This window comes from Silurus meridionalis, chromosome 7 (genome assembly GCF_014805685.1).
Source record: "Silurus meridionalis isolate SWU-2019-XX chromosome 7, ASM1480568v1, whole genome shotgun sequence".
Classification (NCBI taxonomy): domain Eukaryota; kingdom Metazoa; phylum Chordata; class Actinopteri; order Siluriformes; family Siluridae; genus Silurus; species Silurus meridionalis.
In genome coordinates this window covers 19,310,778-19,336,078 of record NC_060890.1, presented here as the reverse complement: position 1 = coordinate 19,336,078, position 25,301 = coordinate 19,310,778, and the positions used below count along the sequence as shown (strand labels likewise).

At 37.9% G+C, this 25,301-nt stretch overlaps 1 protein-coding gene across 2 annotated transcripts; it reads left to right on the top strand.

The window, feature by feature from the left end:
* Positions 1-262: 262 nt before the first annotated feature.
* glrx3 (glutaredoxin 3) lies at positions 263-19,165 on the top strand. Of its 2 annotated transcripts, none has more exons than XM_046854427.1 (11): positions 263-286; positions 1,449-1,557; positions 5,187-5,261; positions 6,656-6,857; positions 13,165-13,337; positions 13,937-13,998; positions 14,094-14,151; positions 15,928-15,980; positions 16,154-16,193; positions 17,130-17,222; positions 18,931-19,165. In XM_046854427.1, the coding sequence occupies exons 2-11, from the start codon at positions 1,501-1,503 to the stop codon at positions 18,979-18,981; spliced, it is 864 nt and encodes a 287-aa protein (XP_046710383.1). In that variant the 5' UTR covers positions 263-286; positions 1,449-1,500; the 3' UTR covers positions 18,982-19,165. The 2 variants fall into 2 exon arrangements, with proteins under 2 accessions (XP_046710383.1, XP_046710382.1); XM_046854426.1 differs by lacking the exon at positions 263-286 and adding an exon at positions 478-621.
* The last annotated feature ends 6,136 nt before the right edge of the window (positions 19,166-25,301 follow it).

Sequence of the window (25,301 nt, the reverse complement as noted above, 5' to 3'; positions counted from 1 at the left end):
CAGTTTGTATAGTTTATATTTTTATGATTTTCTTTTTACAAATTTCAATGGTCCATAAAGATGTGGTGTGCCAGGGTTGGTTTTGAAGAACTAGAGTGGATGAACACCTTTGGTATGAAGTGGAAAGCTGACTGTGCTCCAGACCTCCTCACCAAACATCAGCACCTGATCTCATTAACGCTCTTATAGCAGAATGAGCAAAAATCCCAACAGCCAGGTTCCACAATAGCTTTACGAGGAGACTGGAGGTTATAAGAGCAGAGGGAGACTACATCTGGAAAGTTCAGTAAGCATGCATGAGTGTGTGAAGTTCATGAAATGTGATAATTACAAGCTATCAGGGTAACAATTACAGGGGAAAGGATGCATATAATGTATTTGTATATAATAAATTCATTGATAATGTATTGGCACTTGTGTCAGTTGTACACATGATGTATCACAGTCTGAGGTCGAAAACTATTTAAAATGAGCGAAGGGTTAATGAAATCGATTAGTAACGCCTAGTTAGCAAGAAAACGAGTCACTCGGTAATCATCTGCACTAGCCTGGAAACATGGCGAACTTCACGGAGGCGAAAACGCCGCAGCAGTTTGAGGACTTGTTAAAAAAGGCTGGCGGGTTGGTGAAATTTCAGCCGTTTTATAACAAGATGGTTCTGAATAGCTTTGTCAACTTCTTAATGCCTTAAGAAACTGTAATATTATCTAGTTACCTAACAATATATGACCGCGCTAACAGCTAGCTGGGGTTAAGTCCTTAATGGGCTAGTACTCCATAGATAAGTGCACTATGTAGGGTAGGGACGAATGGTTATTGTATAGAGTGTAGTGCGCGTTGTGAGCAGTACGGATGGATTTGACATCGAGCCTTATTTAGCTTTCAGTTTCGTAGCAGAAACTGAAGGTTTTTGACGTCTTAGTAAGGATGTGTTTATATGTAGGATATTTTGAATATAAAAAGCAAGTCGTGGAGATGTTTAATATTAGAAAACGCCTTTGTTGATATCTTTTTAGCTCTTGTAGATGAAATGGTTGGTTCTGGAGCTGCTGGATCCCATATAATTACAGTAACAAGAGCTAATGTAAAAATTGTCCTTGTTTTGGTAAATAAAGTCCAGGGATCTTAAGAACAGTGATCTCAAAACACAGGGAGGTTTTTCATTGTAAAAGAAATCCACTATTTAAGTTCAAATAAATGTCTAAATGCGGGTTGTGGTTTACTAAAGATTCACTGATCCCCTTGTTTATGTTTTATCCACTTTACTTTGAGAGACACTGCATTATCACACAGTGTTTTTCGAAAGTCCACTCGAAAAGAATGTGTGGTGATCAGATCAAATTGTCTTTATCTTATGCTTGTTTACAACTCATTTACAACACAGACCAAGCTTCAGATTTTTGTAGTCTTTATGTATAATGCAATCTTTTCCACTCTGTCATTACCAGGTCCCTCACAGTCGTTCATTTCCATGCATCATGGGCTCCCCAGTGCTCTCAGATGAACGATGTGATGGAGGAGTTAGCCAAGGAGCACAAGCAAACCATGTTTGTCAAGGTAACCTCAGAGGCACATGAATTTTAGTTTAGTAAATATTAGTAGGATTTAAATGTTTGTCAATTAAGGTGCTAAATAAAGTGCATGTTATTGATCTTTGTGTCCAGCAGTGGTGGATGGAAAAACTATATATAGTAGAACCAGGAGACCCAAATCTGTTTCTCCTGTTCCATGAATGAGCATCACAAGCACACTCCAGAGTGTAGTGGAATGTATGTCTGTGGAATTGGATGTTCACAAATTAAATATGAATCTTATGGTCATGGTCAGGGATACACAAACCTTTGTCCATATAGTGTATATGGACATTTGTATGTGTGTTTCTTTTAACATCCCATTCCGCATTCAGTCCCTATTTGCCCTCCACTCTTCTGGGAAGATGTTCCAGGTACTGATGTAGCTGCGGTGAGGAGGCCTGGTGTACAGTCTGTGTTCAGTTCATCCCAAAGGTGTTTAATAGGGTTGGGTCAGATCTCTATATCAGGCCAATCAGGAGCTTCCTTTCCTAAACATGTAGACCATATCTGCTTGGGTTCGGCTTTGTGCACAAAGGGCGTTGTCATGCTGGAACAGGTTTGGGTCTCCTATTGTAATGATGGAGAAATTTAATGCTTCCACATTCAACACCTTTGTGATAACAGTTTGAGGTTTAACTGTTTAAGATCCACATGGCTGGAAAAGTCAGGCATAACATTATGACTATTGTGTTGGTCCCTCTTTTGCTGCCAAAACAGTCCTGATCTTTCGAGCATCAACAGCCAACCATGATGCAGTACAGTAACAGACAGTAAATGAGAATTCGTCACTCATTGGTTAAAACGTTTAACAACTGATTGGAAGTCTGCGAGTTCAAATGCCATTAACATGAACAGCATTTACTTCTTCAGTAATTTGAGCTACAGGAGCTCGTCTGTTGGATCGGACCACACGGACCAGCCTTCACTCCCCACGTGCATCAATGAGCCAAAGGTTGTTTCTACACTGACCAAGCATAACATTATGAGCAGTGAAGTGAACAAGAGTGATTATCTCTTTATCATGGGTGTTAGTGGGTGGAATTTATTAGGCAGCAAGTGAACATTTTGTCCTCACGAGGTGTTAGAAGCAGGAAAATGGGCAAACGTAAGGATTTGAAAAGGGCTCTTGTGGGCTGGTCCTGGGCTGCAGTGGTCAGTATTTTTCAAAAGTGCTCTAATTGATGGGACAGTGGTGAACCGGCAACAGGGTCCTGGGCAGCCAAGGCTCATTGATGCACGTGGGGAGCGAAGGCTGATCCGTGTGGCTTGATACATTTGAATTTGCAGCCTTCCTATTTGTTTTTCAATGTCTTAACCACTGAGTAAAAAACTTTTTACTTCTCATTTACTGTCTGTTACTGTACTGCCTCGTGGTTGGCTGCAAAGAGATAATGAGCGTTAACATTTTTTAATAAAAACACCACCTTCTTATGGGAATGCTAAAGAGTTCTGCATTGGATTTTGCAGAAGATTGTGTATAAGCTTTCCTGCTGTGAGGATGACCACTAGAGGGTGTCTAGAGGGGGGTAGACCTGTCACACACTCACTAAAGTGGGTTTATTCAGATAGTCCGGCCTTTTTCATTATATGCTTGAATGTGCTTTATCACAGACAGGGTGATGATGTTTGGTATTTTATTAAAAAAAAAAATCATAAATTTAAGTGTATTAAAATAAACAACAAAATACAGCAGCCACTCCGTGTATCAAAATAAACTACTGTATTTTTGTGTATTAAAAAATATTTTCAAATACTTTTACAAGGTAGCAAGAAATTTCTTTACAAATCTTCCATCGGCTGGCCAATTTGATCAGTTTCTTCACCATTACAATGACTTTCTCTGGCTGAGTCACACAAATCTGACAAATACAACCAGTTAACAGATCGAATATTTACATACGTGTCCCTGTGATCTCCCAGATGAAGGATAGTTATAAAGTAACCTACCGTTTAATGTTGAACAGTTTGTGAATGACTCAATTGTATGCTAATTTAGGGACTTGGTGTTTGGTAATGAAGAGCTACTTCACATAAGGAACACTGACACAATGACCAACAAATCATTCACGAGATAACGACTGATGGCACCTGCGTTCATAGCAACTAGTTTTTGAATAATTATTCATCTTATTTTTCAATCATAAATCTGTGCATTAATATGAAAAAAGATCATGCAAATCATGATCCTATTAAACAGCTACTTTGATCAGTATACAGTATTTAGCAATCAAATGTTTATTTATCGATTATTGGATGCTGCATGTTTCTTACCTTCACCACCTTCTTCTATATTGCTCAATTTCCTGTTCTGATCTCAACGAGTCTGTGCAAAGTACAGAGTAGGTACCAATCAGAGGCCGCATTTTTATGATGTCATGTAGATTTCTTACAAAGTATTTTACTGTATTTTAAAACTGCAAAAATACAAAACACTAATTTTGATACAAAATATATAGCGATTTTCATCAACCCTATCAAATACAAATGCTATAATTATTTTCGAAATACATCATAAATACTCCCCATCCCTGATCACAAAACTGTTGATTGACACGAAGCAAATGTAAATGCAGGCTGTTAGAAGTGTATTATTATATTTTTTATTTGTTACAAACACAGTTTTATTCAGGATACAACTTGCAGTGAAATGAAACCCTTACCGGCCGCTCAGAAACCGTGCATTAGGAATGGTAAAAAAACATAAAAGATTAAGAAGAAGGGGAAAAAGAAGATATGAGGGAAAAATATAATGATGGGTGGAATTAAAAAATAGTCCAAATATATATATTAGATGTGCAAAGGAAGTACAAAGTACAACATGTAATGGAGGTATAACACCAAAAACTGTATCAATGATTATGACAATGTGAGGTTCATTGTGCAGATATAATAGATAATGAGTTGGTAGTTATGGCTTTGGACTGCTGATTGGGAATTCAAATCTCAGCACCACCAATCTGTTTTAGTCTCCATCTGTACACATCATATCCATCTCTTCCTTTATATGCTTTTATACTCCTTTATATACTGTGGGTGTGTGTGTATATATGTGATATGATATCTATATATAATAGATATATAGATATATATATATAATTTGTTCCCCCCTAATCTTTCCTCTATAATGTAAATTGCTTTTAGTATTCATTTTACTCTGTGCTGCTCTAACACCCGCATTTCCCTCTAAGATAACTAAAGTCATCCATCCATTGATATAAAAGCATCAGTTAAATGAGCAAATATGAAATTGTCCTGTGTTAGTATCAGTATTTATGTTTTGGTCGGTCAAAAGTTTGCAGTCCAGCTTTGTCTGCTGTGATTCAGTCCTTCATATGTGCAGTATTGGCCAGGGACATTGGGAAACAACGACAATCATGACAACATGGGTCAGAGATTTACAGATTTCAATATGTGCTGTTTAAATATCACTGATTTAGTAGGTCAGTCGTGGGTTATAATTTCTTTCTCTCACTCTTATTCTCTTAGTCGCTTCTCTTCGCATTCTGGAGCTATATAACGGAAAAAGCACCGAGGAACATGTGTGAAAAGTGCAGTGGTGTAGGAGGGAAATGACAAATGAAAAAGATTTTCACCTCTTTTATTTCGTCCCAGGTGGAGGCTGAAGCGGTGCCCGACGTGTCTGAGAAGTACGAGATCACCTCAGTTCCTACTTTCCTCTTTTTGAAGGTATGGCTTCACTTTTATGGAGGAACATCGAGCGCTTCGAGTTTTATAAAGTGTGCCTGCGCTATAAGGATACTACAAATCATTGCTTTTAGGATGGGCAGAAATGAAGGATTTTGATCAGACCTACAGATTTAAATTATGAGATTTTAAATTGTATTATACTTAAGGATTGGCTATAAAACTTTTACATTTTATGTATTAAGCTAAAAATATATTATTACTAGTCTAATGGGAACTAAAACTCGAACTTTACGACGTTAAGTTCGATTTTATGCACAACCATTTTAAACGCAATATCAAGTGCCGTGTCTCTGAAAACGTTCCTCTGTCATCGTAATTGTTTTCTTGGGCTGTATCTGAAATTGAGTATTCTGACGTTATATTGAAAGGATTTCATAAACTGGAAGATTCAGAAGGTATACAAAATGGCATTTTTTGATTGTAATATGAAAATAGGTTAGTGTTCGTGCTCAGTAAAGGAATATAGCAGTAAAACGGAGGACATTTTGCAAAACAACTCAAAGCCATGGCAAAAAAAATGTGGGTATTTGAATGAATAGTGACAGACTAAAATAGCCGATACACTATTTATTTAAATTTGAAATCTGGCTTGTCTGATTGTAACAAATAAATGGTGTCTTGTTTTTCTGACCGAAGGTTGTGCAGTGTGCATAAAGTTATTAAACAGAATTACAGTCTCACTTCGCTCTTATCATGTAAACGTGTTTATAGGAAAAATAAAGAGCGATAAAGTTCTTGGCAGTAATATAAAAGTAATGAGCAGAACAGTTTTATTAGAGCAATAAGCACGTCTTGCTTCGTTTAGAGCTTAGTTGCATCAAGGGAGCTCATTTTATTAATCTGGAGATCTTCCGGCCGGATTTAAGACTACAAAGTAGCAGCCAAGTGCATGAAAGTGCACAGTAATTAATCAGTATCGAGCCTAACGTGGACGTGCGTTCATATGAGCATGTGCAAACATTTCCTTCAGCATAATACATTTTACAAGCAGTGTTCCTTTTGAACCTCCTCCTTTTGATACCGCATGTGGTACTGTAGAAAACAATCTCAGATCCAGCGATCAAAAGATCGTGTTGTGAGAGTCGTCATGGAAATGCATTTAAAAGTTGTGCTTTCAGAGCTGAAGTGCCTCATGATGATAGGATAAATCATCTAAAATCAGAGTTTAACCCTCTCACATTTCACTACCCAGTCGGACACTCGCACAGAGGGAGTCAGCTCTCTCTCTCTCTCTCTCTCTCTCTCTCTCTCTCTCTCTCTCTCTCCACCCAATCTAAACTAACAGGCTAACACTGTAAAAAATTAATGATGTGTTCGTCCCCATGTGTGCTGTGCTACAGTGTGTTTATTTATTCATTTTGGGTGGGCCTCAGGGTGGCGCGAAGATTGACAGGCTGGACGGCGCACATGCCCCTGAGCTGACCAATAAGGTGCAGCGGCTGGCGTCCAGCGGGGGCGGGCCTGCAGGGCCGGCAGACGCCCCTAAGGAGGAGCTTAACGAGAGACTCAAGAAACTAATCAACGCTGCACACTGCATGCTCTTCATGAAGGGAACTCCCCAGGAACCTCGCTGCGGTAAAGGCACACACACACACACACACACACACACACATGCATACAAGGTATAGAGGAGAGCACAGGTAAAAAAACAGGGAATGTGTGTGTTGGTAGGGTGTTTGTTGTTTAAAAATAAAAACTCCCATGCCAGTTGATTTAAGTGTATTTTTCCAAACTCTGGTCCATTTTACTCCGAGTTCAGATCATTTGTATTGTCAGCTTAAACCAGTAACGGACAATACGCGTGAAGGACTCATAAAGCATGTTCCATTTGATTTCTGTAAGAATACAAAAAATGTAAACATAATTAGAAAGCGAAACATTTTATTTCTCTTCCTATTTTTACAAACTACAATGTGTTTGAACAGTCTTTTTCTGTGTGTTTGTGTGTCGTCGTCTCTGTTTTTTACAATTCTACCTACTCAATCACCCGATCATCCACTCAGCATGTGTAGTTCACCTAAAAGCAAGTTCACATACATTTCTAGTTTGAGAGTTTGTTTTGCTGTTCGTTACTGTGTGGACAGAATTTCTAATCAGAAACATAAAAAAACCCATCATAGTTAAACGTAGACATTAATCAAATAAGGTGAGATTCGAAGTGGAGGTGGGTAACCTTTCTGAATACTGTTTAGATTTATTGTGCATTAACCACATGTGGCTACCTTGTCAATGAGCAGAGGCAAGAAACTTGACTCTGAATGCAGAATTTAGACCCCAGAGTTTGAATTCTTTTGATACAGAATAATGTACATACATGTCATATTATGGTTTCTATCGCTTGCAAATTAGTTGTGGATTATTTGTATTGTCTGCTTAAACTGGGAACAGACAATACACTTAAAATATTCATAATGTTCCCTTTGATTTCTGTAAGAATAAAAAATATGAATTAGACAGTTCATTTAAAAATTAGTTTTTTTCTTCTTATTTTCACAAATAATTTTTTTCCTCTGTATTCTACAATTATATGTATTAAATCACATGACCATCCTCTCAGCATGTATAGTTCTCCACAGAGTGGGTTCACTTATATTTCTAATGAGTTTGCCTTGTTGATAGTTACAATGACATTAACATTAAACAATTTCTTTTCTTTAGTTATTCAGAAACATCATAGATAAACATAGATATTAATGTAAAATTAAAAAAATTAAAAAAATCCAATGGGGGTAACGTTTCTGTATAGTGCAAAGAATATTTTTAATATGGAAAGCAAAGCCTCATCTCAACACAGTAAAAGTTCAGCCAGTGTGATTAAGTGGTTATGAATTCTGGAAATGGTTCTCAGGGAGGGTTAAATTCTAATGAGTTTGCTGCTTTGGGTCAAAATTAATTGTTAAAAACGCTACACAAATCAAATGTAATTGAATTCTTAAAAAAAAATAATGCTCGAGTCATCGAGGTGATGTTTTTGATTACAGGTTTAAATACGTCCCTGAAGTTCTTCTAGTTTTAAAGGAGCTCATATATTTGGAAACATTTTTGCAACATGTTTTTCAGCATGAACAATCACCAGCAATTGTACAGTGTGTGACTCGGCTTAAAAAGGAAGAGGAATAGATACACAGTAATCCCCCCGCTTTACCGTGGTTCCAATATCGCGGAATTGCATTTGCCACATAACTAATTAGTTTGGCTGATTTTCCCGGTCTCTCGCGGATACCACGATAGACCAGAAAACTTACAGGAAATTGTTTTATGGAGTTTTATGTTTAAATAATAACATTTATGAATACATTTATATTTAATAATTATAAAATGAAGTAAAATGTTAATACAGTACTGTATACATAAAAGCATTTTTGGGGTGGGGTCCGTTTATCGCGGGTTTACTGAATGGTGATCCCAGAATATCATTTCATTTGTTGTGAAGAGAATTAAAACCTTCAACAACGAATAAATTCAAATTAAATATTGATTTGCCGGTTTATGTTGGAAGCATGGAAGCATTCCGTGACCAACACTAAATAATTTTTTATAATTTTTATTTGTATTTTTAATTATTATTATTTTTTCAATAAAAACAACGTTGTAGACCTTACCTGGACAAATAAGAATCGGCCCCTAGTCTTAAAAATAGTTTGCATTGTGTAAACATGACAGAAAGCCTGTGTATTTGAGTTTTATTTGGATTTGACTGTTTGTAATCGAATAAATCAGGCCTGAGAATTTTTAAGGCCTTCCAGTGATAGACACAAAAAAGTGTGAGGAACCAGAAATAAATCAAATCAATAAAATGTAATTAAATAAAAGAAAAACTCCGGTTTGTTGCAGCGTGTTTTCGAGATTACAGTATTCTTGTTATTTTAAATCAAATATAATATTGGATTGTATTTAGTGAGAAGTCTCGTTAAATGTTCTGTATTAGATATTTTTAAATCCATTATTTAGGTATTTATAATATCTTAGCAAATAAGACAATTGATCAGAAATACTTGTAGTATAATTGAAAAATCTAATAATTATGGTAACAGTGTATGTATGTGTATGTGTATATATATATATATATATATATATATATATATATATATATATATATATATATATATATATATATATATATATATATATATATATATATATCTGTCATTCATTTCAGCCCTAAAAGGCTTGTGGATATCAATATCTAGGAAATGTATGCATTATAGCTGTGTGTGTGTGTGTGTGTGTGTGTGTGTTTACAGGGTCAAAGTTTTACCAGAAGTCTGTGTTAGTTTTATCTCTATACCTCTTTTATGTAGTAAAATTCAAAAATACATATTTCATAATGGACTGAGGCACTTCTGAAGAATTAGCATGTGAGACGTGGAAACAGTCGAGTGCAGAAAGTACAGGTCTGCTGTACTCATTCTTCTTTCAGAGACAATCTAAGAACCATTTAGCTCGTCGGCTCTAAAGCAGTAGAATCTTTTTTTTTTTTTTTGATGATTTTTTTTCTCCCAGCAGCTTCAATCTTTCATCTGCTGCCAGTTCCTCCAGCTCCGCTTTATATGAAAAGCATCTGCTGCATTTATTTGTGTGTGACATCCAAAGCGGGACCTGTTGCTCAGCACGGCCGTGTTATTTAAAGCCGGTCCAGGTGTCAATAGTTGGGTCAGAGTCAGAGGAATTTATAATGCTGTAAGTGATTGAAGTTCTCACTCGCTTGGCCGTTATCCAGAAGTGGGAAGGTTTCGTAGCGAAGTGTGACGCCTTTCGAGCCTGAATTGCAGTGGTTTAAACTACACGAATGTTCATCACATACGCAGAGAGCTACCCATCAAACGCGCTTGAAAAATGTCTTCCCACTTTGAATTATAAGGTTACCTGCTTCTGTGTTGGACTCGTCTTTATAAATACCCTCTCCTTGTGTTTGCATACTAACATGGCTGCGCTTGTAGGCAGAAAAGAGACTTTATTGTTGCTCTGTTCCCAGAGCTGAGTCGAGTCTAGCGAGCGTTTCTCCTTCCCTACAGGGATGAATGAGGATGGGGAAAGGACCCGGGCAATCAATCCAGCGTGTCTGCTCGAGCTTGCCTAGAGCCACAGAAGGCAGCTGGACCGCGTGTTTGCCTGCTCTAATAGAAACAATTAATATAGTGCCAACTGCATGAGCGTTAGTGAGCCGCCTGCAGCTGGTTTATAATGAATTCCCACGTGAGCGCTGAGAAATCCGAATAGGTATTTCACTGCAGGGTTTTTACATAGACCTCGCACATCACCTTACATTCACCACTCTCTCATGTTTTTTCGTTTTTTTTTTTTACTCTGTTTTCTACCGGTTTTTTTATTCTTTTTCTCTTTTTTCTAGTTATATTCATTCGGAATGCTGCCTTCATCTTTATCTCCTTTATCTGACTGATAAACCCAATCTTTCACTTTTATATATTAGGCACCGTTCGTTCTTCAAGATCAATCAGACACAAGTGACTGAATGCGTTTGCTTTTTGAGCGGCTGTATATGGAGACCTTACTAACCACCATCGTCAGAAGTGCCGTGCTTTGAGCGAAAGGTTCAATCAGATTCTTCAGGAGCTGGTAAAATAACAAAGGACAGGATCATCACGCTTGTTTGTTCCATCCATTTAAATCGATCGAGCTCATTGTGTCTTGGTGGTTTGTGTTATATTTCACTCACACTGTGCCTCGAGGCAGCACTCTACTTTATAACATGCATATTTCCTAGCAATGCTTTTGGTTGGGAAGCAGCTGTTTGCACATACACAATCATGAAAATAGTTTTAGACGGTACACTTCTTCTTGGCCTAGACTTTGTGAGTAACTCAGGGTTGGGCAAAGATGCATCAAAATGTTTTTTTTGTAAATAATATTCCAAATACCTTAACTTTAAGTGTAGCAAAATAAACTACAAAATACAGCAGCCACTGGGTGTAGCAAAATTAAACTACTATTTAAATACTTTTACAAAAGAGCACACAATTTCTTTACAAACCTTCTATCAACTGGCCTATTTGATCTATTTGATCTGATCTTTCACATTACACTGACTCAGTTGATTAAGTAAATAATGTTTGATAGCAACAGCTTTTCTCTGGCCGAGTCGTGCAATAAATCTGACAAATACAACCAGTTAACAGATCGACTATTCACTTACGTATCCCTGCGATCTCCCAGATAAAGGATAGTTTTAAAGTAACCTACAGTTTAATGTTGAACAGTTTGTGAATGACTCAATTGTATCCTAATTTAGTGACTTGGTGTTTGGTAACGAAGAGCTTTTTTTCCTGCCCTATGAAAATAATTTAACATACAGCCATTATTGTCTAAATAGCTGGTAACAAAAGTGAGTACACCCTAAGTGGTAACAGCTGCATGTTGTGAAACCATGCAAAGCCACATCATGTTCATGTTTTTGTCTGCTTCACAGGACCATACCAATGTGTGTATCTTGTATTAGAGCAGTTAAAATTTGGTACTCCCAGTACAGTTCTCTCATACTGACCACTGGATGTTTAACATTGCACCTCATGGCAAAGAGGATTTGAGAATTAGAATTGTTGCTCTCCACAAAAATGGCCGAGGCTATAAGATGATCGGTATCACCCTAAAACTGAGTTACAGTACAGTGGCCAGAGTCATACACAGGTTTTCCAAGACGGGTTCTTACTGGAACTATGTCCTGTGGTTTGAGGAGACTAAGATAAAATGGTTTGGCTCAGATGTTGTCCAGCATGTGTGGCAACGCCCTGGTGAGAAAAACCAAGGAAATTGTGTCATGCCTACAGTCAAGCATGGTGGTGGTAGCATCATGGTCTGGGGCTGCATGAGTGTTGCTGGTACTGGATTTGTTGTGGGTGGAGCTACTGTGAAGTAGCTGCTGACTCTTTGCATCTCTGGCTCACGTTGACATCTCTGGCTCACGTGCATGAGTTATCCTGCTCTGAATTTAACTTTCGGAACATACAATACACGGCACAATGCAACAAGTAGGTTTGCGGAAGACAACCTGTCCAAGAACATGAATTACTGGAACTATTTCCTGTGGTTTGAGGAGACTAAGATAAACTTGTTTGGCTCAGATGGTGTCCAGCATGTGTGGCAACGCCCTGGTGAGGAAAGCCAAGGAAATTGTCATGCCTACAGTCAAGCATGGTGGTGGTAGCATCGTGGTCTGGGGCTGCATGAGTGCTGCTGGTACTGGACAGCTACGGTTCTTTGAGGGAAACATGGATTCAATCATGTACTGTGACATTCTGAAGCAGAACATGATGCCCTCCCTTCAGAGACTGCGCCGAGCAAGAAGTTTCCAAACATAATAACGACCCCAAACACACCGGCAAGATGTCAACTACCTTGTTGAGGAATTTGAAGGTGAAAGTGAGTGGCCAAGTATGTCTTGGACACAATTTTGGCATGTTCACTTAGGGTGTACTCACTTTATGATCACTATAAAAGCTGGCAGCTGCATGTTTCTTACCTTCACCACCTTCTTCCATATGGATAATTTTTCTGTTCTGATCTCAAGTCTGGACAAATTACTGAGTAGGCACCAATCAGAGGCTGTATTTGGAAAATACTGTATTTTGTATAAAAAATATGAAGCCATTTTATCAACCCTATCAAATGCAAATGACATAATCCTGTTTCATATTTGAAATACATGTATTATAAACACTGCCCATCTCTGGAGTAATTAATAACTTTGACGAGCAACTTATAGAGAACATTGTGTGTCCAAGACTAGACATCTCCACAGAATTTGTGATCTTTAGCCTTGTTAAGGTTAAATATGATAAATCACAAGTTTCAGTTGTGCATTAGCTGTTAGTAAATGCTGTGTTAAATTAGACTTTGTGTGTGAGTAATGTTGTCTGGGTTGCAGGCTTCAGCAGGCAGATTGTGCAGATTTTAAAGGATCACAGTGTCCAGTACAGCAGCTTTGACATCCTGTCTGATGAGGAGGTTCGGCAGGGGCTGAAGACCTACTCCAACTGGCCCACTTATCCTCAGGTGTATGTTAAAGGAGAGCTGATCGGAGGACTCGACATCATCAAGGTGAGAGTTGCTGGCTAGCAAGAATTCTGCAAAATGTAAATAATTTAATATCTTGTACTAGACGTATTTTTATTTATTTATTTATTTATTTATTTATTTATTTATTTTATTTATTTTTTAAGTATAACATTCCAAAGTTCCACCTAAAGAAGTGTATATTAACACTTTAACTAGAGATCACCAATTTATAAAAAAGTAAATATTTTCAATAACATGAAACATGATTTGATATGTAACCTACAAAAAGAAAAAACTATTAAATACTCATATTTCTGATTTGTTTGGCTCAGTGTATGACGGCAGTGACGTCAGTATTCTTGTGCTTTAGTGTGACCTGCTGAAAAAGCGCAGTGGATTAGCTTACACAGCTGTTTACACGCTGTTTCTCACATTTACTTCCTCTCCTTGAGAACTTTTCTGTTACCCTTCCTCATTAAAGTGTCACTTAACCTCCACCGAATGAAAAAAAACACTGCTGCAGGGTTCCACTAAAGTGTGTGTGTGTGTGTGTGTGTGTGTGTGTGTGTGTGTGTGTGTGTGTGTGTGTGTGTGTGGAGGTTTGTGTTCATGTTTAAAATGTAATTATGTGCCTAATGTAGGAGCTGGCTGAATCAGGCGAGCTTGAAAATACCTGTCCCAAAGCTGTCTCACTGGAACAGAGGTAACACACACAAACACACACTCTTACTCACTCACACACACACCTTCCTCCTGTTTGACTGTCTGAATATTGAATGATTTTTCATCTCTCACCAGGTTGAAGACTCTCATCAACAGATGTCCTGTTATGCTCTTTATGAAAGGAAGCAAAGAGGTGAGGAATGTAAACCTGCTCATGTCCAATTACAAACTGAATCATTTTCCCTATCCATGTATTACATGTGGGAGAGAAATCTGATTTTATTTCTTGATATCTAGTATTATTTAACTTTTATTTCTAATAGAAAATATGAAAGACAATATTTTGCGTTAGTAGTCACATTGTCCCAAGTTCACAGAGTAGAGGGGATTTGTTGTGGGTTGATCTACTGTGAAGTAGTTGCTGATTCTTTCCCATCTCTGGCTCACGTTGACCGAGTGCATGAGTTATCCTGATTTAACCTCTCGGAAAAAACTGGTGTCGTATGTTTCCAAGGACCAGAATGTGACTGACGGATAAACTGAATTCAAATCAATATTCATTGTCTGTAGTTTAGTCATCAAACATATAATCGCTCAGGAATTTATAACCAATACTGCTTTATTTGTATAGTTTGGAGGCCTGTTTGATTGTATTTTTTAATGCACTAAAGCAACCTTAATAATAAAAATCACGACTTTAGCTGATATGCGTAAAATTTGATGATGCTGGAATGCACCGATTTAACACGTAAGCTAGCGAATCATAATCATGCTAATCGTTTCCGAATCATTTTGCATTCGGAGGAATTCAACCGAGGTGAGATTAAAAGAGCGGGAATTGTTTGGAAGAATTATTGGCACCCCTTGAAACGAATAAAATATTGTCATTGTTTTTCATTCACTCAGACTGCAAGCAAAGAGAAGCACTCAGTGTAAAAAGCCGACGCTGGATCAGTAATGCTTCGGGGCGCTTTTTTTTCCCTTTTCTTTTCGGGCAGATGGATCAGGGGCTCTTGTAAAGATTGATGACGTTCTCGAATTCTGCTAAGTAGCACAATATTTCAGCTCGAAATCTGGTGGATTGGGCCAGAAGGTGTGTAGGCTTGACTATAAAGCTTTTAACATAACAATGAACCAAGCATCATTCAAAATCAACCCCAAAAACGTATTAATGAAACCCAAAATTAGTGCTTTGCACCGACCTCCTCAGTCTCTGGATGTAAACCAGGGCTTACAGTTCTGGATATTTCTAGCCACCAGCTTTAAAACCATCTCTGGCACAATGTGAGTGGAAAACTGCTAGCAAACATACTCCTGAAATATGGATGACCTCAAGAGCCAATGTGGTCAGAGATTCTCAATCAGTATGTATCACTTTTCTCCTGAAAACTGATGTAACGAGAAGACGGTAAAGAAGACATTAACATACATTTAGTGAGGTTGTTTGAAAAAAACGGGGCAGTGCAGGAAATCGATGTCGGGTGAGCGCTGGATTTCCCGGCTCTAATAGAGGAGAAGAAAAATCTCCCAGACCGCTCGCGTCTCGCTTCATATCGTTATCGATTTCCGCAGCTCCCACATGAACGCAGTTCTTTCAAGGAGTTTTAAACACGATCTCCTGAGACCTCGCTTTCTCTCGGTCTGTCTGTCTCTTCCAGTCATCTCTCTCTCTCTCTCTCTCTCTCTCTCTCTCTCTCTCTCTCTCTTTTCCTTCTAGTTGAGAATTAGCATTCTCTAGTGGCTGAATCAGTGGAATCTATAGATTTGATTTGATGATTTTTGGATCATATATATAGTCCATATTTTATTCATTCAATAATGTTTTTTAAATAAAAGATATATGCAGTGGAGTGTCTCTTTAGGGAAAAGTCTGCAGATTAAATGCCTGCTTTCGCTAATTGCTCTCGTCTCTTCTCTTCGCATTTACACGTTTGTGGTCCTTTCCTAATGTGCCTTCATGAATATTTAGGGAGCCAAATGTGGATTCAGCCGTCAGATCCTTGAAATAATGAACAGTGTCGGGTAAGACCTTTTCCAACTTTATATATGGACATTTTTTCTGCTATAAATTTCTATACTTTTTACACTGTACATTGTTAATGCAACACAAATACTGATTTATATCTTGTCACTGATTTTGCTGTTCAAATCATCAGCATGATAGTGATGTATGTATTTTTATTTTTTTTTAACAGGGTTGAATTTGACACCTTTGATATTCTTCAAGATGAGGAGGTAGAGTAATATAGTTTGTCCTCGAGCAGTAACGTTTCCTGACCATTTTACATGCATAATGCTGCATTTGTGTATGAACATGTTGTTCAGGCTGCAAAGAAAACACAGATCTTCATAATCATGATCAATGTATATTAATACATTTTTTAAAACAACTGTATATACACCGATCAGGCATAAGATTATGACGTAACATTATGAGCGGTGAAGTGAATAACACTAACTCTTTATCATGGCACCTGTTAGTGGGTGGATGTATTAGGCAGCAAGTGAACTTTTTTTATGGGCAAGTCTAAGGATTTAAGCGAGTTTGACGAGGGCCAAATTGTGATGTCTAGACGACTGGGTCAGAGCATTTCCAAAACTGCAGCTCTTGTGGGCTGTTCCTGGACTGCAGTGGCCAGTATCTATCAAAAGTGCTCCAAAGAAGGAACAGTGGTGAACCGGCGACAGGGTCCTGGGAGGCGAAGGCTCACTGATGCACGTGGGGCCAGTCTGCGTGATCTGCCGATCCAACAGACGAGCTTCTGGCTAAAGACGTTAATGCTGGTTCTGGTAGAAAGGTGTCAGAATACACAGTGCATTGCAGTATGTTGGGGCTGTGCAGCTGCAGACCAATCAATATTAGGCAGGTGGTCATAATGTTATGCCCGATCAGGGTACAGTCATTGATGGATTTAACAGTGAATGGCTATATGTACGTATATGTATATATGTTGATGGGCCTAAGTTAAACAATATATTCAGCATGATCTATTTTAAAGGTAAGAGGTGGCATTTTGTTTACTGTCTGATGTGAGCAGCCATGTGTTTTTGAGTTCAGCAAAACCAAGGTTCAAACCCCCCCAAAAAATAAAGCCAGGGTTGTGTAGTATTGTAGAATCATTGTTTTATAACTTTACATTTTGCTGTTGTGTTGTGTTCCCCCCCACACAGGTCAGACAGGGCCTAAAGACATATTCTAACTGGCCCACATACCCACAGCTCTACGTAAAAGGAGAACTCATCGGAGGCCTCGATATCATCAAGGTGACCAATCACAGACTCAATTTATCCTTAATAATAATTGGAAGGGTTAGAGTTGTGTGTAAAAGCATTAGGGTTTAATAACACTTGCCTTATTGATCTGAAGGTCAGGGGTGTATACACTTAACCTTTAACCATGTCTACATATCATCTAACAAGGAGATACGCAGTATATGTATAAAATCTCACCTCGAGTTGAAAACGTAACTGCACTATCACCATGTGTCCATAAGAGGGCATAAAAATCCCACATATGAGAAGACGCTGAGAGAGCGAGAGAGACTTTTGTCATTTTAGCGATGCAGTGAAATTAGTTTGGTAGCTCTGAGACCAGCACCAATACGAAAATGTGAGAATAAACAAAAGATAATTGCTCTAAAATATAATGTATCCGTGGACTTGGTGCCAGAGGCTTTAAAGCAGTTAATGTAGGCAGCAGGGATGTGCATTTCCATAACTGAGGCTGACACGATTAGCCAACGATGCGATACGTAAAAAATGTATACGAAGCAGCTCCCGATGCGAAACATCGCGATACACCCCTATTACGATGCAGTGCGATCCGATTTGATTAACACGAATCAATTCATTGCAATACTTTGCAATCGGAAAATGTGATGCTAATCAGTTTAATATGGCACTGATGAGTCACGTTTCAGACAGACAGCAAATCATTCATTTACTTAATGCCTTCTGACCTCCAACACCTTTCAGTGCAAAAGAAATGAATAAAACCACATGTTCTTTTCTTGTTCTGCCTCTGTGACTCCCAGGACACGCCTCGGTCTCCGTAGTGTTATGATACGCCGTTTTCACGTAGCGGCAGTGGTTCTGAGAGAACGCTCTCGAGAAACAGTTTAGTGAGAAGAAATCAATCTACATATATTGGTCCTGTTCTAAATAATAAAAGTGTAGCACATCTACTAATAATTATATTCAAATAAATCGTTTTTTTACAGATGCAAATATGTTCAAAACGATGCATCGTGATACAAATGTCATCTCGAAATCAATGCGTCACTACGTCGACGTTTATAACCGACGTAAAATCTTACCATCACTAGTAGGCCGTGTACAATTTGAGCCTATAAATTTGACTAAATTTTATTGAGCCATGATTTGATGTGTAGTGTGAGGATGTAGTGAGGCCTAATTAACATCCCAGAAAAGAGTTTCCAGACAATCGGACGAGAGTCTTATTACCTTTTAGTGTTTTTCTGTAACATACACAATATATTAGTGCTATGGGTCCTTATTATTGTTGTTTCTATTTATTTATTACTTACATTTATACTATACTATTATATTATTTATACTGCATCATGTGGCAAAATTCCACTTAAGCTACATATATTATTATTTTTATTATTATAATTTTTTTTTTTTTTGTACAAACTCAATGTGGCTTCCCAAACTATATAGTCTTCATCAAGTGAATCGGTGTGTTGACAGCAAATAACATTTATAAAATCACTGTAATGGTACTGTTATTCATTTTTCTTCTAGTTTTATTTCTGTTTATAAATTGAATTTACACATTAAGTGCAGACGTGATAAAAAGAAAAATAAATACGAGCCGGTGCTCGTAGCTCATCACGACATAAAGCCGACTTGCCGAGGGAACAGGTTGTAATTCCGTCAACAAGCGCAGGAACCAAAACGGAGAGCGGAAAGTGTTTTAATAAATCTGATGTACGACGTGTTTTGCCAGGAGCTGAAAGAGAACGGCGAGCTGGGGTCGGTGCTGCGAGGGGAAAATTAGGAGGTGATGGGAACATGTTACACTGAAGTCTTCGCTGCTGTCGATGGAGACCGCGTTCCAAAAGGTCACAGGAAGCAGACCAGCAATATTCCAACTAAATCATGTGTTTTTAGGAGCTCCTTTGATCTAGCATGGCTGTATTAATGCGTAAAAAAAACCAATAAAGCTGTTCTCAGTTAAAATACAGGTTCGAACGGTTTTATTTTTCATCACAAATCTCTTTTATTTCTGAAATTGGGCTCGAGGTATTTTAGTTTAATGCTTTTTAAAACTGGTATGTGTGTTTGGAATGACAACCTGTGATGATCCTCAGAATTCACACAGCAGTACAGCGAGTTAGTGCGATGAAACGTGACCACCTTTCTCACATGTTTGGATTGCAGGCAACTTCAGCCGCTATTATGTATAAACAATTCATAAATATTTATTAGCAGGCAACTGGGAGGCTGACTCTCACCTCGTCTGGCTGTGAGCCACTAGCATGTAGCAGCCGTTAGCCTCTTGTTCTCTTTCTCTCTCTCTCATTCTCTCACACCTGTGGCATCGTCAGTAATTAGTGCACTCGTGCTGATGCCCAGGTGGCCTGAGGAGCACTCGACACATACTCCAACACTCAGTCTTGAATGCTGAAAAGCGCTCAGAGTCGTTTCTTTATTTTCAAACCTCTGCTTTGCTGGGTTAATAACCCCAGCTAGATTTTTGTGCATTTATTTCTGTATATTTACTAAAAAGTGAACGTCTTGTTAATCCAAGAAACATTTCATACTTGATCTAAATTAATACATTCACGTTTATTTTTTTTTGCAGTTGGATTAACTTAAATTAAGTTAAAATGAGTTTTGCTGATGTCGTTTAAATCAGTGGTCCCCGGGGCACACAGAAAGAATACATAACATTTATTTACGATTTTATTTATTATCTGATTCTGGACGATGTTTTATTTTGGAAAATGACCGGATTCTCTTTTCCACATCTGTCTATGACTCACTCTTGATGCAGGTCATGATGCCTCGGTCACATGTCTTACCTCCATCTGCTACTTTATTAAAGGGGCTGCTCTGGCCGCTAACACATAATACCATTACCGCTAAATTGAAACCCCAAAGCTAGCAAAATTAACAAAAAACAACAACACAGTGGATTCACGTTTATTATTATATTTAGAAAATACCAGTTTTTCTGATGGTCATATCTCTTTTTTTTTTTTTTTTTTTTTAATTAATTAATTAATTTATTTATCCACCACACCTTAAAGGCCGGTCCGTGAAAATATTGTCCGACATTAGTCCGGTCCGTGTCGCAAAAAAGGTTGGCTTTAAATCAATTGACAATTTTACAGCTTCCGTTCAAACCATGTGATTACTGACGTCACCTCAGTTTGGGGTATACATTTTCTCATCGGACGCCATTTTTGTTTTGCTTTTTGTGGATACGTGAGTGGTGAGTACTCTTTTTAAATAATTCTAATAAAGCTCTATTGCATTTAATACACATTTATAGAACATTAAAGTAGTAGTCAATGCATTAGTGCTCGTCCAATATTTCATTCATTTTGCGATTAGTGACAGTGCATCAGTAGCTACATGATCTGTAGTCTAGCAGGGCTGCTGCGATCGATTATATTAGTAATCGAGTATTCTAACGATTATTTAATCGAGTAAGCAGATCAGATGTACTTTTCTTTATTAAAGAGCAATATTGAATAAGAGAAAATGGGATGGGTCTCTCTTGTACATTTTTATTACTGAAATTGCATACAAGAATATCGGTGAAAACTAAAAACATTTAACTGCTATATTCAGCTCCAGAAAAGCTGCTTGAGATTTTCCATGAACTAAATCTCCAGCTTTAGCTCCACTACCTGCTCTACGTGGCCACTGCCCAGGGACTTTATTAAACGCACTGTATATAAATAAAAATATCAAAAAATCAATCAAACTTTGGAATCTTTCTCGTGTTTTCATTGGCCTGAATATTCTCATCCCCTTGTTATTTTATTTTCCCCCCGTTCCTCCATTTTTCATTCTGGAGAGTTTTCTGTGATACCTTTCCAGAGTGCTCCAGAGCTTAGCAGGTGGTGCGTCAATAATAATGGTCCGTGGGAAACGTTGTGCTCCATGCGCAGTTGAATGGACAATTTAATATTTGTAATCGAATTACTCGAGCTACTTGAGGAATCGTTTTAGCACTGGTTCTGTTATAGCTAAACTTAAAAAGTATGCATTAGTCATTATGGTTTCAGATCCATGCTTTAAAAGTGGTGCCACTCGAGATGCTTTAGGACCAGACACGAGTCAGGTCAAGTTTATTACTATAGCGCTTTTTACAACAGACATTGTCTCAAAGCAGCTTTACAGAATTTAAGAATTAAGGTGAATGATGTGTATTTATTTCTGATGAGCAGCCATTGTGACTGTGCCAAGGAAAAACTCCCCTACATGACATGAGGAAAGAACCTTAAGAGGAACCAGACTCAAAAGGGGAACCCATCCTCATTTGGGTGATATCAAGAGTGTGATTTTAAATCTTAAAACAATACAAAATACCGAGTAATGTCCTTTCTACAGTCTTTTACAGTCATTTGATGTTATGAAACCAGGAGCTACTCAGCAACTCATAAAATAGCTCAACATTTAAATCCAACACCAGCTTCTCCATGTCAGAGCCTTTAAACACTCAGAGGTCTTAAACTCTACATGAAGTGGAATCCAAATGGCGCTGGTACATCTCTAGATGGGTCGGGATGTTTGAGGGGTCGGCATCTACTTCTTTAAAGGTCCATAATCTTTATGAGGTGGGACATGACTGGGGCTGGCCAAACCTCAGGATTCCTCGGGATGGGTAAAGAGAGAGAAGCAGTAAAGAGGAATTAGTGTAGCTGCTGTTCATGATATTAACAAGCACAAGTTGAAATGTGTTTGATCTGATGTACTGGAGCACAAGGTTATGATACGTGATGTGTGTTAGGATTCGCTAAAAAGATACGTTTTTAACGAGTAGTATCATCACGACACATTTCTTATTTATTCAAAATGTTGACCAATGGAACTATATCTTGTTCTAAGTAAATGTAAAAGGCAGGCAGTCACATATACCTGCTACTTATTTTCACTTTTATAGTTCAGTAAACATTAATCACTGCTCTTGACCAAAAACATCCAAAGCATAATGCATAGCATTAGTTTATACTATAAAGGTGATAACTTTCATATCTGTCGTATATCTGTTAGGCCTCCATAAAAAAAAATCTAATTTATTTGTCTTTTTAGCATTGTGTTTGTTTATTTTTATTTCATTCGGGTAATTGCTATCATTGTTTGTTTTGTTTTTTAGGATAGAAATACTGAATGGCAACAGTTTGGAGGCATTGCCACTTAATCACAAGAAACCAGTAAATAATTAATCTCTATTTGTTAATACCAGGTATGTGTAAATAAACAGTGAATTTATGAGTCTTCTGAATTTAAGTCTTTTAAATACGGATCTAGGGATCTTTTAAATAGGTGCTACGGCTGGACTCAGAGATTGCAAATGAAGATGGGAAATCATTGTACAAATTTGAGAGTCCATGGATGTCTTCCGTTGTAGTCAGTAAATTCAGAAAGCGGCCTTAACGTGGTGATGCTTATCACATGGCATCCTTTCCAGCTGGAGAGACAGCAGAGCATCTAGAAATGGAGTGCCTGGTACAATACAATATGAGTGCTATTAGAAGAAAAATGGCCATGACATTTTCCCTATTAAGGGAAGAAGTTGTGGAAAAACAGCCAATTGTTGAGGAATTGCAAGAATGATGGCCAGCACTGTTCTGAAAATACGCTAAATTGTCATTACCACTAAGTAATTTAGTATAGTGAGGCTCAAGAAACTATTAAAATATCAGGCTTACAGTAATTGCTGTGAGAAAGGGTTTTGGAAATAAATTGCCTTTAGGAAACACCTGTTTATCAAAGTACTGCTGTGTGTTTGTGAAATTCTTAAAAATATAACTGTCCAAGAAATTGTTTGTAGACCTCTGAGACACGATTGTATCAAGGCACAGTTCTGGGAAACTGTAAAGAAAAATTCCCAATAAGCACAGTGGCATTAATCATCCATAAATGGAAGAAGTTTGAAAACACAGGACTCTTCCTAGAATGGGCCTAGCCAAACTGAGGGAACTGAGGAAGAAGGGCCTTAGTCAGGGAGGTGACCAAGAACCCGATGGTCACTCTGAAAGAGCTCCAGCGTTTTTTCTATAGAGAGAGACGAGAACCGTTCAGAAGAACACCTATCTCCAGCACTCTGCACATCAATCAGGCCTGTATGGTAGAGTAGCCAGATGGAAGCCACTACTCAGTAAAAGGTACATGTCAGCCCACCTGAAGTTTGCCAAAAGGACTTGGAGAACTCTTAGACTGTGAGAAACAAAGATTTAACACTTTCCCCTAAATGCCAAGCGTCATGTCTAGAGAAAACTAGACACCGCTCATCACCTGGCCAATACCATCCCTACAGTGAAGATGCTCCCCATCCAGCTGATGGAGCCTATGAGGTTCTGCAAAGAAGAAACAGAGAAACTAGTCAGAAATAGGTGTGGAAAAAGTGATGTGCTGTGAAAACTTTACAGATGCAATGTACTATGATTTATTACGTCTATAATGTTCCTATTATCATTTGTCACAAAACTCTTTGCTTAATCAACACTGTTTGTGAAAAGACTTTTTCTGGTATCAGTACTTTACACCACTACTTACTTATTTATTTTTATTTATTTATTTTTTTTACACAAATGTCTGTACTTTCTATGTTTTTTTTACATTTCCAAACCAGACTCATTACTTTAGTTTTAATCTATTTGGTGACATGATGAATATTTTATCTTCTGATTGCGTGCTGTTTTCAGGCCATCGATCTATTTCCTGTCATTGCACAGCTTTTTCAATTTACCACTGCTATTATTTTCTGGCTCTCACGCACCAGGCTAGTTTACAAGGCTAACAACAAGCAAGGAAAAAGGCAACAAGAAGTCTAACGTGGATGAGACAGAGGGAGTCAGTGATGTAAACATGCCTGGGAACAGAGACATTTCTGATCACCTAAACATCATCATCTTTTCTCTGCTTGTGTTCTATAAGGTGGATGTTCAGACTGAATACATTAATTAGAAAAAATTTTAAATCTTGTGTTAATACATTAATATGATGTGAGGTCCAGTTACCAGTATGACACTGACAGCTACTAATAACAACTACTTTTTACTTAAGTACATGTCAGAACCCAAACTTCTTTACTTTAGTGTAGTCACTACTTCAACTTTTACCAGAGTCTTTCAAAACATAAGTATCTGTACGTCTGTTTGAGTGAAGGATGCTTGTACTTTTGCCACTTCTGCCACCAAGTGCCAATCAAAACAAGCTCAAAACGGAGCACGTGCTCTACCCTGATTGGTGGCTTGCTGAGTGATTGACCAGTTATGTTTTTATCCACTCATAAATAAAAATGAACAACTGATTTTGCAAAATGTAGTTGAGTAAAAATTTAAATATTTGACTTTGAAATATGGTGAAGTTAAAGTCAAGTTTATTTCTATAGCGCTTTTCACAACAGACATTGTCTCAAAGCAGCTTTACAGAATTTAAGGTGACCGGTGTGTATTTATCCTTGATGAGCAGCCATGGCGACTGTGGCAAGGAAAAACTCCCTTAGATGTTATGAGGCAGAGATTAATAGGTTATAACGTAATGAGCAAGCCAGTGGTGACTGTGGCAAGGAAAAAAATCTATGTGATTGTATGAGGAACCTTGAGAGGAACCAGACTCAAAAGGGAACCCATCCTCATCTGGGTGGCACTGAAATGTCCATCTGTATCTGTATTTTCTTTTGAGAAGAATTTTTCTCTCCAGTGTTCTGTATTGTTTAAAGATTTATGATCACACTCTTGATATCACCCGAATGAGGATGGGTTCCTCTTTTGAGCCTGGTTCCTCTCAAGGTTCCTCATACAATCACATGGATTTTTTTCCTTGCCACAGTCAGCACTGGCTTGCTCATTACATTATAACCTATTAATCTCTGTAAAGCTGGTTTAGTGTTCACAATGTCCATAGGTAAAAGCATTAAACAGATAAAAATTATATTTAATTCAAATACATTTTTTGCAGGATTTCCTACAGTTTCTCTCTCTCTCTCTCTCTCTCTCTCTCTCTCTCTCTCTCTCTCTCTCTCTCTCTCTCTCTCATTAAATCTTCTGGTCCGTTAAGGTAAAGTAGTACACAGAATTGTTCCACATTTTGTCATAAAAAAAGTTTTTGTGTTAAAACAGGATGGCATTATTATAC

What these genes read in the sequence shown, in the direction of transcription:
- glrx3 (XM_046854426.1), top strand. Translation starts at nt 557, where the DNA reads ATGGCGAACTTCACGGAGGCGAAAACGCCGCAGCAGTTTGAGGACTTG. An exon ending in AGCAAACCATGTTTGTCAAG is followed by an intron (nt 1,558 to 5,186) that starts GTAACCTCAGAG and finishes ATTTCGTCCCAG; the next exon opens with GTGGAGGCTGAAGCGGTGCC. An exon ending in GCTGTCTCACTGGAACAGAG is followed by an intron (nt 13,999 to 14,093) that starts GTAACACACACA and finishes ATCTCTCACCAG; the next exon opens with GTTGAAGACTCTCATCAACA.